At 52.8% G+C, this 16,797-nt stretch overlaps 1 protein-coding gene across 10 annotated transcripts in view; it reads left to right on the top strand.

Moving 5' to 3' along the window:
* The window catches only part of SPTAN1 (spectrin alpha, non-erythrocytic 1), a 57,765-nt gene that overhangs the window by 14,124 nt on the left and 26,844 nt on the right, over nt 1-16,797 (top strand). For all 10 annotated transcript variants that reach the window (XM_040963651.1, XM_040963650.1, XM_040963642.1 and 7 more), the window contains 19 exons: nt 988-1,128; nt 1,454-1,600; nt 4,234-4,367; nt 4,508-4,652; nt 4,741-4,895; nt 5,834-5,969; nt 7,826-7,927; nt 8,893-9,030; nt 9,849-9,959; nt 10,418-10,495; nt 10,604-10,759; nt 10,966-11,170; nt 11,579-11,760; nt 12,088-12,331; nt 12,504-12,626; nt 13,303-13,520; nt 14,089-14,181; nt 14,801-14,935; nt 15,984-16,132. In XM_040963651.1, the coding sequence (XP_040819585.1) occupies nt 988-1,128; nt 1,454-1,600; nt 4,234-4,367; nt 4,508-4,652; nt 4,741-4,895; nt 5,834-5,969; nt 7,826-7,927; nt 8,893-9,030; nt 9,849-9,959; nt 10,418-10,495; nt 10,604-10,759; nt 10,966-11,170; nt 11,579-11,760; nt 12,088-12,331; nt 12,504-12,626; nt 13,303-13,520; nt 14,089-14,181; nt 14,801-14,935; nt 15,984-16,132 (2,792 nt within the window). The remainder of the gene's footprint in view (nt 1-987; nt 1,129-1,453; nt 1,601-4,233; nt 4,368-4,507; nt 4,653-4,740; nt 4,896-5,833; nt 5,970-7,825; nt 7,928-8,892; nt 9,031-9,848; nt 9,960-10,417; nt 10,496-10,603; nt 10,760-10,965; nt 11,171-11,578; nt 11,761-12,087; nt 12,332-12,503; nt 12,627-13,302; nt 13,521-14,088; nt 14,182-14,800; nt 14,936-15,983; nt 16,133-16,797) is intronic.

Raw genomic sequence — 16,797 nt, 5'->3', positions numbered from 1 at the left:
GCCTGCCTTGCAGTGCCTGCCGCGCTCTCCTCGGTGCTGGCTCGCAGTCTCAGTCGGCAGTGGCAGAAGCCAAGTGTGTGACAGTCACTTCCGCCACTGCCTTTTCCTTTCCAGCGAGCCGGCCACACTGGTCTCTCAGGGCATCCACCCATGCTGACCGCCTCCCCGCATTTCAGGTTTCTGTTGTGCTGGGAGTGACTTGTCAGTGGTGGGCGGATCCCCAACTTCCTTTCCTGTGAGCTTTGTCTTTGTCAGTGTTTCACACGAGCTCCCAGGATCTTGGGTGTGTATAACCCAGGCATGGAGGCTGGGTTGGAATCCTGCACTGATTGCCATCCTGTACCGCCCCCATCATCCCCATCCTCACCACCAGCGCCATTCTTGGCAAGTCCTTACTGCGCCTGTGCTATCAGAACCCACAGATGCTGGGAGCTCGGTATGTTTGGCCCTGTGGCTGCCACCTGGGTGACATCTGAAATCAGTCTCATGAAATACATTGTGGTGCAAACTGCATTTTTCTTAGAAATTCCAAAACTAAAGCCAAGAAAAAGTTTTTGACGCGTGATCCCCTTTCAGGAGTCCCCTCTTTCCACTCCACGCTGCGATTCCCCTGCTGGCCGCACAGGCTGTAACTTAGGTCTAGGAGGCGTCTTGTTTTTATGTTTGCCTCTGTGACTTGAGAGCACACCCTTCAGTTTTTCTGCTCAGTTTCCTTGTTAATTCCCATTTCTCCTTCCCTGATAGTCTAGCAGCCCAGGAATCCCACTGTGGTGATGGACCCATTTCCCTGAAGTCAGTGGGAGTGTCTCCCTAGGAAAGCTCAGTTCCCACCGGCCACTGGGAGAGTGCGCTTTGGCCACTCGGTGGAATGTGGAGTTTAGGAATTACCCCCTGAATGGATTTTTGTTTGGAGTCCCGTGAGGTTACAGCTTGTCGGAACTGTGGCGGAGTCGTAACCTCACGGGCAATCTGCCGTTTCACCTCCAGACGCGCCTGCTGGAGCTGCACCGCCAGTGGGACCTTCTCTTGGAGAAGATGCGGGAAAAGGGGGTCAAGCTGCTGCAGGCCCAGAAGCTGGTGCAGTATTTGCGCGAGTGTGAGGATGTCATGGACTGGATCAATGACAAGGTGCGTTGGGGCAGGAAGGCCTGCAGGCCCTTGCCAGGGACGGGGAGGCGCCGCCGAGAGCCACAGTGGAGGGCCGGTGCAGCACACGGTTGGCAGAGTGGAATTGCCCTGTTACCGGCCAGCTCTGTTCTGCTTGCTGACTTGAAAAGCCTAATGTGAGGAGAAATGCCCCTTAACTGAGAGGGGCCCGAGTCACAGGCTGCACGGCCAGCCGCGTCCATCTGGAACAAGGCCCCCATTCTAGTCCACCTGCTTCCTGGTGTGTTTCTGGGAGCCTTTGCAACCCTGCTTTGGTTGGTAACTCTGCTCTTACGGCCCTGTCTAGGAGGCAATTGTGACTTCTGAGGAACTAGGCCAGGACCTGGAACACGTAGAAGTTCTACAGAAGAAATTTGAAGAGTTTCAAACAGACATGGCTGCTCATGAAGAACGAGTTAATGAAGTGAACCAGTTTGCCGCCAAGCTGATTCAGGTGAGTGGCGGAGAGCCAGCCTCTCCGGGTGTGCCTGGGCTGGCTTCCTCAGCTGTTCAGAGGAATAGCTGGCGATTGGTGCAGGCTCTGTGAGGGTGTCTGAGAACTCTGTTTCAGTGTGACACACTGGGCTGATGACTGCTAATTAGAGTGAGGTTTAACGGCTGCCCCAGGCAGGAAGGGCAGAGTTCATTTGATGTTTGCCCCACCCGTGTTTGGGTGGGGCCAGGTGACGCTTTCACTGGGCCTTGGAAGCTGGGTCTCAGGGTTTCTCTAGCCAGCGCCTGCTTAGCCTTGGCAAAGGTCCACGGCCCTTGCAGCTCCTCGCTTCATCTCGATGTGAAGCTTGCTGGGACTCTGCTGGCAGCCTGGGGGAGCCGTGTCAGTGGGCTCATCCACTGGTAGCTCCTCCACAACCCCTGTGTGAAACTCCCTAAGCTGCGCTGTCACCCTCCCCTGCCATTGCCAAGTTCAGCTGCTCCGGCAACTTCAGCTAACAGCAGCTATAGGGAGAGTGGATCCCAGAGGTACAGGTGTTACATGGAGATCTGCCTCAGGCCTACTGAGTGAGTGCGAGCCAGGGTGGCCAGTGTCGCTAGGAAGACCTTAGCTTCCACAGTGACTGGGTCCTCGCACGCCCTGAGCAGTCAGGCCAGGCCCCCAGTCTCACAGGTGATGCTGCACCCCTGAGTCACTTCGCCTTTTTGCTTTTCTTTCTTTCTTTTCTTTTTTTTTTTTTTTAATAAAGATTTGTTTATTTTTACTGGAAAGGCAGATATACAGAGGAGGAAAGACAGAGAGAAAGATCTTCCGTCCATTGGTTCACTCCCCAAGCGGCCAATAAGGCAGGTGCTGTGGTGATCTGAAGCCAGGAGCCAGTAACTTCCTCCAGGAAGGGTCCCAAGGCTTTGGGCCATCCTCAGCTGCTTTCCCAGGCCACAAGCAGGGAGCTGGATGGGGAGCAGGGCTGCTGGGATTAGAACCGGCGACCATATGGAATCCTGGGCGTGCAAGGCGAAGACTTTAACCACTACACTATCATGCCAGGCCCTTTGCTTTCCTTTTGTTTGTTTGAAGACAGAGTTAGAGAAAGAGGAGACACCAAGATCTTCTGCCTGCTGGCTGTCTCACTCCCACTTGGCCCTGATGGCTTGGGCTGGACCAGGCAAAGCCAGTAGCCAGAACTCCATCCAGGTCTCCCATGTGGGTCATGGGCCATCTGCTGCTTAGCTGGAGCTGAACTGGTACTGGCTTAACTTGCTGTGCTGCTACTACTGCAACAGCCCCTACATACTGTTTTTTTTTTTTTTAAATATTTATTTTTATTATTTTTTCATTGGAAAGGCGGATATACAGAGAGGAGAGACAGAGAGGAAGATCTTCCGTCCGATGATTCACTCCCCAAGTGAGCGCAACGGGCCGATACTATGCCGATCCGAAGCCAGGAGCCTCTTCCGGGTCTCCCACGCGGGTGCAGGTTCCCAAAGCTTTGGGCTGTCCTCGACTGCTTTCCCAGGCCACAGGCAGGGAGCTGGAAGGGAAGCGGGGCTGCCGGGATTAGAACCGGCGCCCATATGGGATCCCGGGCGTGCAAGGCGAGGACCTTTAACCACTTGCGCCACCGCGCCGGGCCCATACTGTTTTTTAATGGACTCAAAACATAAGTACCAAAATGTAGCTGGGGAAGGATATTTTTATTTTTAAATTTTTTAGATTTGATTTTATCTGAAGGACATAAAGATAGAGATCTTTAGGGCCCAGCGTGATGGCGCAGTGGGTAAGGTCCTCACCTTGCACGCCCGGGATCCCATATGGGCGCTGGTTCTAATCCCGGCAGCCCCACTTCCTATCTAGCTCCCTGCCTGTGGCCTGGGAAAGCAGTCGAGGACAGCCCAAAGCTTTGGGACCCTGCACCCATGTGGGAGACCTGGAAGAGGTTCCTGACTTTGGATTGGCTGAGCTCCAGCCGTTGTGGCCGCCTGGGGCGTGAATCATTGGACGGAAGATCTTCCTCTCTGTCTCTCCTCTCTGTATATCTGCCTTTCCAATAAAAATAAAATAAATCTTAAAAAAAAAAAAAACTGCATTAAAATAACCATTAAAATGCTGCTTTAAAAAAAAAAAAAAAAGAGATCTTTATGTACTGATTGATTCCCACATGCCCACGAACAGCTGGCACTGGGCACATAGAATTGCCTCCGGGTCACTCGTGGGTGACAGGGACCAGGGACTTCAGCCATTGGTGCTGCCTCACAGGGTGTCCCTGACAGAGGACTGCTGCAGAAGCAGAGCCAGGGCTCCACCCAGACACCTCGGGCATAGGATACAGGTGTCCCAGGGGCCAGACACCCGCCGTGGGGAGCAGTACTTTGAACAGGATGTCTCAAGTCTGGAGTTGGCAACAAACCCTTGAGCCCTGAAAGTCTCGTGAACTTCCCAGTGCCCGTTTGTGAGCCAGGCGGCTGAGGCTGCCGCGGAGCTGGCTGCTGATCGCAGAGCTGCTTTCGGCTCTGCCCGTGCCATGCCGAGGCCTGGGCTGTGAATCTGCTCTTTTCCGTAAAGGAGGCGCTCTTGTGAGGTTCGCTGTGCTGAGGCTCACAGCCCGCCCCTCCCCTCTGCTCTGCCTGCTTCAGGAACAGCACCCCGAGGAGGAGCTCATCAGGACCAAGCAGGACGAGGTGAATGCAGCCTGGCAGCGCCTGAAGGGCCTCGCTCTTCAGAGACAGGGCAAGCTGTTCGGGGCCGCTGAGGTCCAGCGCTTTAACAGGTACCGGCCTGAGTGGACACCTGTCTGCCGGGTGGGGCTTGGTAGCCGTCAGGAGATGCAGCATGGCCTGGGGCTCATGCATGATCCCTGCTCGCTGGGCAATTGTCGTGACTGCATCAACTGATGTGCTGGTTCTGCAGGGATGTGGACGAGACCATCAGCTGGATCAAGGAAAAGGAGCAATTAATGGCCTCTGACGACTTTGGGCGCGATCTGGCAAGCGTGCAGGCTCTGCTTCGGAAGCACGAAGGGCTGGAGAGGGACTTGGCTGCCCTGGAGGACAAGGTGGGTGTGCAGCTGAGCTTGAAGTTGGTCCCACCCTGGGGTCCGTCTCAAGGGCCAGGGGCATGGGTCTAACAGAGTGTGTCTCTAGGTCAAAGCCCTGTGTGCCGAGGCAGACCGCCTGCAGCAGTCCCACCCACTGAGTGCCACGCAGATCCAGGTGAAGCGAGAGGAGCTGATTACCAATTGGGAGCAGATCCGCACTCTGGCCGCAGAGAGACACGCACGACTCAACGACTCATACAGGTGACGGCTGTCCTCCATGCCAACCAGCCAGGGTCACTGATCTCACTGGAGAAGAGGAGCACACAAGTGGAGGGCTAGCTTCAGACACTGAGAAATTTCCTTACACCTGCCAAGCGTTGCCCACTCGGAAAATGCCATCCCTTTGCTTTCACTCTGTTTGGCTGGGGAATGGCTGCTGGTGCAGGGTATATATGTAGCTTTATGACCTCATCATGTGCCAGTGCCTTAACACTGAGGGCAGTGTCTGCTTTGTTCTCTGGGCATCCTGTGAAACAGCCTGGAGTGAAAAGAATGTTCTACTAGAATCACAAGTCAGTTGAACATACAGAATAAGACTGGTGTGTTTAAAATTTAAAAAAAAAAAGGGCCAGGATATTTTAGTGATGAAAAGAGTGTAAGTTTTTTTTTTTTTTAATTATTTTTCTTTGTTTCTTTTTTTCTTAAGATTTATGCATTTGGAAGGCAGGGTTGTAGCAATGGAGATCTTCCATTTGCTAGTTCGTTCACTCCCCAAATGGGCATAATGTCCATGACTGGACCAAATCTAAGCCAGGAACCAAAAGCTTCTTCTGGGTCTCCCATGTGTGTGCAGGGGCTCAAGCACTTGGGCCATCTCTCGTTGCTTTCCCAGGCCATTAGTGGGGAGCTGGGTCTGAAGTAGAGCACTCAGGACTTGAACTGGCACCCATCTAGAATGCAGGCAGTGCAGGCAGCAGTTTAGCCCACTGCACCAGCATACTGCCATCATTCCAGAAGATTGATTACTGCTTTGTCTTGCTTTCCCTTTTAGTCTGCGCTGAGCAGATAGTCTGTTTCCTGGCCTAGAGTTTGTATGATTTGCTAGGATTTGCAGAATGTAGACCTCGAAGCATGGGGGAGGCCATTGCCTTGCTGGGACCTCTGCCGAAACATCTGATGGGTCCCCTTTGCTTTTCTAGGCTTCAGCGCTTCCTCGCCGACTTCCGTGACCTCACCAGCTGGGTGACCGAGATGAAAGCCCTCATCAATGCCGACGAACTCGCCAATGATGTGGCAGGAGCTGAAGCCCTTCTGGACAGGCACCAGGAGCACAAGGTACACTGCCAGGCTTGGCCAGTACTGAAGCCATCGTCTCCCCGCACAGCAGCCTGTCCTGGGCAGTGAGGGCCAAGAGAATTCCTGCTGGGCCTTTCTAGGGAGACTTGCTCCACCTGCTTCTGGCCGAGGTCTCAGCGGATCCGGTGTCGGTGACCTGTGACCCGCAGCAGCAGAGAGGCTAGTTCTGGCGGGTACAGGTGCACATCCCTGCATGGTCCTGCTGTGCTAACCTTTTTAGATTTCGTGGTTGGTTTGAATAAGTCTAAAGTGTTTTTCTGATATTTCCCCCAAGGCATAGTCTGTGGGACATAGCTCATAATTAAATGAGCTTTAATAGGCACTATCTTGAATGGAATTGAAAATCTTTGTTTTTAAAAATTTAATTTTATTGGAAAGTCAGATATACAGAGGAAGAGAGAGAGGAAGATCTTCTGTCTGTTGATTCACTCCCCAAGTGGCCCCAACAGCCAGAGCTGCACCAAGCTGAAGCCAGGAGCCAGGAGCCTCTTCCGGGTTTCCCACGTGGGTGCAGCATCCCAAGGCTTCGGGCTGTCCTCAGCTGCTTTCCCCTCCCCAAGCAAGGACTTTAGCTGCTAGACTGCGGTGCCAGACCCAGGAATTGAAAAATTTTAAGCAAGCTTAGAAAATGTTGCTACATAGAATCTTTAAAATTATTGTTACTTTGATTTTGTTTGTTTTGAGAATTGTTTATTTGAATGTCTGGTTTATAGAGAGAAAAAGAGCTCTTCCACTGGTTCACTGCTTAAATGGTTGCAACAACTTGAGCTGGGCTAATGCAAAGCTAGGGGCTGGGGGCTTCCTCCAGACTCCCACTGGGTGCCGACTCCCACTGGGTGCCGACACCCAGAGACTTGTGCAGCTCCAGGTGCATCAGCAGGAATGCTGTATCGGAAGTGAGACAGCCAGGACTCAGAGCAGCACAGAGCCATTGGCAGTGGCTTTTACTGCTGTGCTACAGCTCTGGCTCCATGAAGTTAAGCTTTCTGAGAGATTCTGAACTCAAGATAACAAATCAGTATACAGAGGTTAAACATGTGCTTCTACGTGAGCAGCAGAAACAGAATTTGTGAAACTGCTATTTAAAGTTACAGTGAAAGATGTGAGGTACTTGGGAATAGATGTGGCCAGGCTGTACACACACTTGTAGAGAGAGGCATTAAAGGAAACTGCGACAGGCCGAGCGATGTACCCGGATGTAGTGACCGCTCGTGCAGATCTCTCCAGGGTGTGTGAGTGTACTTCTGGCAGTTCATGGGAAACAAAGTTCTTTGCATCAGGATAAACATACCTTTTAAGTCCATTTTTCATGAACCTCTTGGATTACCATCCTATGTCCAATGCCATTCAGTCATGAGCCCAGTTTGTGTATTTGTGTGTGTGTGTTCAAAAATAGCTGAGATCTTAGGGCGTGGAAATTGAGGGGAAGGGAATCCCAGACTATACAGAATTGTACGATAAAATTCAAAAATTAAAATAAAAATTAAAAAAATAGCTGAGATCATCTTGAAGATTGCAGTGGGGCCTGGGAGGGGCTCCCCCTAACAGGTACCATTAGAAAATGATTTGACACGCGGAGGACAGATAGACCAGTAGAGGAGATGACAGCGCCAGGCCCCAGTTAGTGTGGAAGGTTGACGAATGATGGGCCCGTGAGCTCTGGTGGTAAATAACGGACTGCTCAGTAATGCTCTCACATGGCTGACTCGGGCCGCTCCAGTCACCCCCCCGGGCACCGTGATGGTCCGACCCGTGAGGACAGTCTGTTGAAAGTCAACGACTTGTGTTTTCTTCGACAAACTCCTGGGTGTAACTTGGGCCCTTTCTTCCTGCAGGGTGAAATTGATGCTCATGAAGACAGCTTTAAGTCTGCCGATGAGTCTGGACAGGCCCTGCTGGCTGCTGGTCATTATGCCTCTGATGAAGTGAAGGAGAAGGTATGGGGGGCAAAGGGAACTTCCGGAAGCTGTGAGGCAGCTGCTGCAAGTCTGAGAGCTGTGCTCCATCCCGGAAGGGGCCGTGGTAGATCTAGTCCTGTGTTAGTGGAGTTGAGGCAGAGAGAAAACACCCGGTTCTGTTTTGTTTTGCTTTTTCGTGTGTACAAAGCTGGATTTATTTGAGAGAGAAATGTCTTCTGTCATAGTGACTAGAGAGAGCTCCAGGGAAGCAAAGACCCCCTATCTTCTCAGGTGCCAGGGTCTTGGGTGGCACACTGCCGAGGAGCGCTGAACGCAGTCTGCATGGCCATGTCCTTGGCAGTACTGCTTTCCCTGGCTTCAGTCAAACATGATCAATTCTGGTGCAACAGTATTGATTTAAAATTCCAGAAGTAACTTTTAAGTTTTAAAAAACCTTTGTTATAGCGCACTATTAGAATTCTTTTGTTATTCATTATTAATCTTTTACTGTGTTGAACATACATATATAAGGGGAGAATATGATAGGATTCAGTACTGTGGCCTCAGGCGTCTGTGGAACATTTCCAGAAAGGGAGACCACAGTCTCTAGTGAGTTAGGAGGAGGCATTCCAGAGACTGTGTTCTCTCAGCTTCACGCCCCAAAACTGCCCAGGGTCTTCGTGGGTCTAACAGGTTTCCTGGCGTGCCCCCTGGAAGACAGCCCCTGGCCCCTGCTCTGTGGAACTCGTCTTACTTCACAAATGTGCATCTACTTAGCATTTTAACCATAAACCAGTAGTGACCATGTGGTCAGTTAGGACAGGATCTTCCCTCCTGAACTGAGCACTCACTGAAGTCATTTTATGTATTTCCTGTTATGTGACTTCCACATACATTCCCCTATCACAAATGAAAAAAAAGACCTGAGAGAGTAGCACTGGGTCAGAAATTCCAGGGAGACCTCAGGCCTGATCCTTCCTCCCGCCTGTGCCGGGCCTTCCTAGCTGAGCATCCTGTCGGAGGAGAGGACAGCCCTGCTGGAGCTGTGGGAGCTGCGCCGGCAGCAGTACGAGCAGTGCATGGACCTGCAGCTCTTCTACCGCGACACCGAGCAGGTGGACAACTGGATGAGCAAGCAGGAGGTAACGTGCTCCCTGAGCCCGGCCTCATCCCTGTGCTGCGGAGGGATGAGGCTGTGGCTACACCTTGGAAGCCAGCGTTTCTTGTTCAAGGGAGTTGGCCTCGTTTTAGTCCTAAATCAAGGAATAGGAGGGGAGTGCTGCCAGCATCTTCCCATGCTGCGGTTACGGGACTTTCAGAAAAGGTCTCTTAATTTCAGATTAGTGTGATGGACTTGTTTCTTTTATGTGTGTTTTAATTAGTATCATTAGACGGGAAATTTATTTTAGAATTTAGCATTATGCATAATCTAATTCTCATAGGAAGCACAAAGACTTTTTTTTTTCTAAAAGATTTATTTTTATTGCAAAGTCAGATTTATAGAAAGAGACAAAGATATTCCATCTGCTGGTTCACTCCCACAGCATCTGCGACAGCCAGAAGTGAGCCATCTGAAGCCAAGAGCTTCTTTTGGGTCTCCCAGTGGATACAGGGTCCCAAGGCTTTGGGCCATCTTCGACCGCTTTGCAAGACAATAAACAGAGCTGGATGGGAAGTAGTGTAGCTAGGATACAAACTGGCTCCCATATGGGGTATCAGTGCTTGCAAGGCGAGGATTTAGCCATTATGCTGTTAGTTGGCCCCAGTTCAAACGCTGTTTTAAAAGAAATTGAGTAGAATGTGGAACAGGGATTTCATGCTGATGTCAGTTTGACTTTAAGTGAATCTGAAAGAATTTCAGACTCTCCAGCAGAGAACTCAGAAGTCCTTATTCCTTTGCTTTGGAGTTTGGGAAGGTGGAAGGGCTAGTGTGTTTTAAACCCTGCACATCCTTTTGAAGGCATTCCTGCTGAACGAGGACTTGGGCGACTCCTTGGACAGCGTGGAAGCCCTGCTCAAGAAGCACGAGGACTTCGAGAAGTCGCTCAGCGCCCAGGAGGAGAAGATCACGGTAAGAGCCCCGTGTGCATGCCGCCCCCCAGTGCCTCTAGTGGCCAGGAGGCCCTGCTCCCGAAGCATCTCCCGAAGCATCTCGGAGCACGTCTGCCGGAGCCCCCACTGCCAGGCACTCGTCGGGTGCCTAAAGACTCGTGGCAGTGACATGCCATCTTGTTGGAAACCTGGCAATGAATTCATGCCCTAGATGGCAGCCTCCCCCTTGAGATTTCCCTCATTAAAAGTAATGCAGAGTCCGGGTCTGTATCTGACCCCTGCCGGGACGTCTGGCAGCTGCTAATACCTGTAGTGTTCTGTGGCTGATAATACCAAGCCTGTCATCTCCAACCTTGAAGCTAATCTTGACCTGAGTTACCTTTTAAAGCGTTCTGGTCCTGAGCGACAGTTAAGCTTCTCTTGAAATGTGGCTACAGGACCGAGTGCTTACCAGTGAGAAACTGTCTTCTTTTCTAGGCATTAGATGAATTTGCAACTAAACTGATTCAGAACAACCACTACGCGATGGAAGACGTGGCCACACGCCGAGATGCTGTACGTTTGCAGGCAGCTGGTGCACCTTCCGTCTGCACGTGACGCCCTCGAGCTGGATGTCTCCTGGGAGTGAGAACTAGGGACTCACAGGGATTCTTGTCTTTGCAGCTGCTGAGCCGCCGCAATGCCCTGCACGAGCGAGCCATGTGTCGCCGGGCCCAGCTGGCTGACTCCTTCCACCTGCAGCAATTTTTCCGTGATTCAGATGAGCTCAAGAGTTGGGTCAATGAGAAGATGAAAACCGCCACAGATGAAGCCTACAAGGTAACACACTGTTAGCAGTGCCGTGTGTGCTCGGTTGGCCAGCTGAACACGGCTCCCACGGGAGGGTGCTGCTGACTGAGGAGCAAGGGAATTCCAAAAGCCCCATGGTCTGATGTGAGCTGTGTACAGAGGAATATGCGGGTAGGGCCAGGGAAGGTGGTGAACCCGGGTTTCAGATGAAGTTCCCTCCTCTGTTTCGGTGGCAGGACCCGTCCAACCTGCAGGGCAAAGTTCAGAAGCATCAGGCTTTTGAGGCTGAGCTCTCAGCAAACCAGAGCCGCATTGACGCCCTGGAGAAGGCTGGGCAGAAGCTGATTGACGTCAACCACTATGCCAAGGAAGAAGTTGCAGCTCGTATGAACGAGGTCATTAGCTTGTGGAAGAAGCTGCTAGAAGCCACTGAACTAAAAGGTGGGCAAATCTATGTGCGGGATTGAAGTGGCCTTCCTCGCTACCCAGGCAAGATGAGGTGGGGGGCTCCAGACATTGGGGACTATTTCCCAATAGCTGGCTTGGGTTCTTGGCACTTTGCTATTTTGGGGATTGTGGCTGAGCATGTTAAGTGAGCAGGGGACAAAGTGGAGCTTCTCTGAGCACCAGAGTTCCACTGTGGGGCTCGGCATTGGGTAATTTTCGAGGGCCCCTGTCTCCTTGCACTTGGAGTGCTCCCCTAGACAGCTTCGGGTTCAACCTCTGCAAAATAAGATCAGTGCTGCAATGTGCGTTTCTGTATCTTTGTCATCCACTTCACTGAGCTGTTGTCACGTGTGAACAGTGTTGGTTCAGGCCTCCTGTTAACCACCCTGCCTCCTTGGACAGGAATAAAGCTTCGTGAAGCTAACCAGCAGCAGCAGTTTAATCGCAACGTAGAGGACATCGAGCTGTGGCTGTATGAAGTGGAAGGCCACTTGGCGTCTGACGACTACGGCAAAGACCTCACCAACGTCCAGAACCTCCAGAAGAAGCATGCCCTGCTGGAGGCCGACGTGGCTGCGCACCAGGTAGGGCGGGACCCGGCAGGCGGGTGCAGGGATGGCCACATGGCCACACTTGTGTGGGGAAGGTTGTAGTGGGCTGGCTTTCCCAAGTGACCAACTACGTGTTCTTATGCTCACACGAAGTGTGAGTGAAGTCTCGCCTTGTGGCTTCCAGGGGGGAGAGAGCAACCAGAATCCTTTTAAGGTTGGGGAAAGGATCATGGTTACCTTTCTTGAGATATGGTAGCCCCTTCCCAGAGGAACAGTGTCTGCCTGAAAACATCCAGAACAGTGGCTCAGAGCTGACCCCGCGTTCTCAAGACTGTCCTTTCTTGCCTTTCCTGTTGGCAGGACCGAATTGATGGCATCACCATTCAGGCCCGTCAGTTCCAGGACGCTGGCCATTTTGATGCTGAAAACATCAAGAAGAAGCAGGAAGCCCTCGTGGCTCGCTATGAGGCTCTCAAGGAACCCATGGTGGCCCGAAAGCAGAAGCTGGCCGATTCCCTGCGGCTGCAGCAGCTCTTCCGTGACGTGGAAGATGAGGAGACCTGGATTCGCGAGAAGGAGCCCATTGCGGCATCGACCAACAGAGGTAGGTCTGGTCCAGCAGACCAATTCCGGCAGGGCAGGAGCCATGTTGGCCTAGAGGGCATGTGTGTCAGAATGAGCAAGGTCAGTTAGGTGTGTCGCCCGGGGACTGTTGGGGCAGTGAGGAGCGAGGCTGGCGCTGGGCTGGGTCACTGGGGAGTGGTCTCTGCTTCCAGGCAAGGACCTGATCGGAGTCCAGAATCTGCTGAAGAAGCATCAGGCCTTGCAGGCCGAGATTGCCGGGCACGAGCCCCGCATCAAAGCTGTCACCCAGAAGGGCACTGCCATGGTGGAGGAGGGTGAGTGAGTCAGCCCCGCCCAGGGCTGCTTCTGCTCTTTGCATCTACCTGACTTGGATGTGGGCACAGCCTTCTGGGCTGAGGGTGAGCCCAGATTTTCCGTGTTTCCACCACCACATGTTGAAGCGGACAGGTCAGTGGGCCTGACGGGGGCCACCTGTGTCTCTGTAGCTGTAAACATGCAGTGTCATTGTCATGGTTTCTGTACGGTGACATCACTGATGCCAGCCAGGAATGCCTGCTGCTTTAATGTAGAAAGCGGTCAGTTTGTGGAGGCTAAGAACGAGATGAACTACGAATGGTTGAGAAGGTTATGGCAGGGAACATGCTAAGAACAGGCGCTGCTTCCTTCTGTGTCATGTCCGCTGCTTCGTTCTGTCCTCACTTGCCCTGCCTGAAGTGATTGTGAAACACTGGGTTAAGCCGCTGCTTGGGGCACCTACTTCCCATATCAGTGTGTCACTTTGAGTGCTGGTTGTTCAACACCTGCAATCCAGTTTCCTGCTAAGCTGCCTGGGAGGCAGCAGGCGATGACCTGATCTCCTGGCCTCAGCCTGGCCTAGCTGCAGTGTTGTGGTCATTTGAGGAGTAAATCTGAGAATGGAAAGTCTGTCTGGTTCTCCCTGTCATTCTACCCTTGGAATTAATGGTTTAAAAAAAAACACTTGCCTGCCAGGTCATTTTGCTGCGGAGGACGTGAAGGCCAAGCTCAATGAGCTGAACCACAAGTGGGAGGCGCTGAAAGCCAAGGCCTCACAGCGGCGGCAGGACCTGGAGGACTCGCTGCAGGCCCAGCAGTACTTCGCTGACGCCAACGAGGCCGAGTCCTGGATGCGGGAGAAGGAGCCCATCGTGGGCAGCACGGACTACGGCAAGGACGAGGACTCTGCCGAGGTACCACCCTCTGGGGAGGGGAGCAAGGCTGGCCTGGCACCCGTGTCTGCAGTGTTGGGAGCTGGTAGCTACCTTGTTCCATGGAAATTCAGTTATAACCAACGGAGGGAGGTCCCCTGTCATGCCCCATCTCCTCTGTCCTCATCACACATGTGCACACACCGCGGCCAAGACGTGCACACTCCCTAACTGGTACCCTCTGCTCTTTGTACCTCTTCAGGGCCCTAGTCCTGAAGGCCTCAGTTTAGTCTCTGTGCTTCTCAAAGCAGGCGAACTGCAAACCTGTGAAGGTGGAAGGGGGTGGTGGTGATGTGTGGGGAGGGAAGGGCGGGGGGTGTAGCCAGCTCTGAGTTTCCAATGTGCTGGTTCTCAAAGCGGTGGGTGGTGGCTTCCAGACACAGGTGGCACCATGATGTCACTCGTGGGTTTCAGATATTGTGCCAGGATGGGGAGACAGGATGGAACGGGAGAGGTGGCATCATTTTGGGAGGCTGGTGCATGCTCCTGGGAGAGGACCGGGCGTGCCGGGGCAGCCGGACCACTGCTTTAGCTATGTCCTTGGTTCCAGGCTCTACTCAAGAAGCACGAGGCCCTGCTGTCCGACCTCAGCGCCTACGGCAGCAGCATCCAGGCCCTGCGGGAGCAGGCTCAAGCTTGCCGGGTAAGACTGCACTGCAGGTCGCTTGTGGGGACAGGAAGAGCAGGGTCCAGGTATTGCCACTAGGTACTATGGTTACAGCAACAGTCTTAAAATATATATATATAGTTTGATTGATTATCTGAAATGGGGTGGAGAGGCAGATCTCCAGTTTGTTGGTTTACTCCCAGAGTAGTCCCAGCATCCAAGGTGGGCCTGGGTCAAACCTAGGAGCCTGGAACTTCATCTGGGTGCACCGCCTGGGCGGCAGGGGTCGAAATTCTTGGGCATCTTCTGCTGCTTTCCCAGGTACATCTACAGGGGGCTGGAGGTGGAGTGGCCGGGACTTGACCAGTGTGCACATGGAATGCCAGGGGTGGCAGGCAGTAGTTTAGTGAGCTGTGCCCCAGTTCAGACCCCACAGACCGTGTTCTTGTGCCTGTGCCGATAGCTCTTGGGATGCATGGTTTTCTAGATAGCTTAGAAGGAGAAGTTTAAACAGCTTGAGACCACGGACATTCCTCATGGAAACAAGTGTTCATGTGGTGGTTGGTTCTGTCTGTTGGAACTGAGCTTGTGTGCCTGGATAGCTCACCGAGCGTGTCCTCTCACTGGTCTTGCTCCTCTTCTCTGGGTTTTCTAGCAACAAGTGGCCCCCATGGATGATGAGACTGGCAAGGAGTTGGTCTTGGCCCTCTATGACTATCAGGAGAAGAGCCCTCGAGAGGTGACCATGAAGAAGGGTGACATCCTCACCCTGCTCAACAGCACCAACAAGGCAAGTGCAGGATGGCTGTGTGGTCACGTCACACGCCCCACGTTGGCCAGTGGTCATGTCTCCCCAGCACGAAGCCGTAGGGCCTCTCCATTGGATATGCCTACCTAGCACCACTTGGGGCCATGTGGGTCGTACGTGGATCCCCGAGGTGCTCTTGGGTGAGTGGTGTAGGGGCCCCTCCTGCCATGACTGGACATGTCGAGGTGGACCTCAGTCCCCTTGAGCCACAGCCTGTCCTCTGTAGCTCATACCTCCTGGTGGATGATCTGGACTGTTCTGTCTGGGGCTTGGCTGAAAGCTGGAGACAGCTTGAACACTTTCCCCACAAGTGCTGCCTTCTCCAGGTTGAGTCCTGCCTATTTGATCTGCCTTTCTTCATAACACATCTTGGTTTGAATGTGGCCTTGAAGGGAGGAACCACCCCCTTACCTGGCTGACCAGGGAGAGCCTGCCCTTGCCTACCCTGCTCGGGACAGCCTGAGGACACATGTCACTCTTGGCTTTCCTGCTGTCTCTGGTGTACTTACACCCAGAGTAGCACAGCAGAACTTGCTGTGATGGTGGCAACATTGTGTCTCCTTGCCGCTGGGGGGCAGCCACTGGTCACATGTGATGGTAGTTACTTAATTCTTAGCTGAATTGAATTCCAACTTACTGAACAGTGAATATAAATGGACCTCAGTTTGGAGTCTCGGTAAAGACAAGGCTGCCTGCCTAGGCACGGCCTTGCTATATCATCATTAACTGTCTCGGTGTTTGGGTGGTAAGCCATCGTGAGCCACTAGAGCTGTCGCCTGCTGCCCCGTGAGGGTATCTCAGCAGGAAGCTGGAGCCAGAAACAGAGCCAGAGCCTGACCCAGCACCTAGGCACCCCGGGACTAGATGCAGGTGTCCGAGGTGGTATTGCTGTGGCCAGTGTCTGTCCCAGGCAGTGCTGCTGTCTTCTGCCTCTTTAAATGTCCTGCGCATGGACGTGTACAATACGGGCACACATGCACATGGTCCTCCTTGGGGCTTTGCTTTCAGTTCTGCTCTTACTCTTCCTCAGGACTGGTGGAAAGTGGAAGTGAATGACCGTCAGGGTTTTGTGCCTGCTGCGTATGTGAAGAAGCTGGACCCCGCACAGTCAGCTTCCCGGGAGAACCTTCTGGAGGAACAAGGCAGCATTGCACTGCGGCAGGAGCAGATTGACAATCAGTAAGAACCATGCAGTTGTGTCCACAGGCCGCAGCCTGAGCAGCGCCTGCGGCTTCTGGGTCCAGCCACACTCTTGCCACCCTCCCAGAGTCTCTTGTAGTCTTCCCTGTGTGAGCCCAGAGTCCCTGGCTGGTGGTCCCGTTATCTGATGTTTTATTTTCTTCCCAAGTTCCTAAGTTCTTTTCCCAAACTATCTCTATGAACCCTGCCACCCTCACCTTTCTGTTCTGGTGACTGTGGAATATGCAGAGGTGCACAGCCCTGCAGCTCTGCCTCTCTGGAAGGCTACTGGGGGCACTGTCACCCCATCCCCCATGGCTCTGGGTTCTTAAAACAGGAGTTACTGTTGCGAAGTGCTCCTGTCCTGCTTTCTTTGCCAAACCCTCTTTGTAGTGGCCTGTGTCCCACCTTTAGGGCACATCTTGCTCCACTTAAAAGGGGAGCAACAGCTCTGGGCAGTTGTAAAAACTGCAGAAAAGATGTTCCCTTTGGAGTTGAGCTTTTCTGACCTTAGTGGAAACAGAGGTGTTGGTTCCTGTTGAGACCAAAGAGCTTTGGGTGTGAGTTGTTACCTGTGGCCTGGGTCATACCTATGAGGGTAATTCAAGAAGTCCCTGGAAAATGGAGATAAAGTTGTGTTGATTTTGGTCCCCAAATTTTGAAAC

Source organism: Ochotona curzoniae, unplaced genomic scaffold (genome assembly GCF_017591425.1).
Source record: "Ochotona curzoniae isolate NIBS_2020 unplaced genomic scaffold, NIBS_Ocur_1.0 scaffold_3208, whole genome shotgun sequence".
NCBI classification, from domain to species: domain Eukaryota; kingdom Metazoa; phylum Chordata; class Mammalia; order Lagomorpha; family Ochotonidae; genus Ochotona; species Ochotona curzoniae.
Note: the sequence above shows the minus strand (reverse complement) of the source record. Positions and strands in the feature narration are given on the sequence as shown.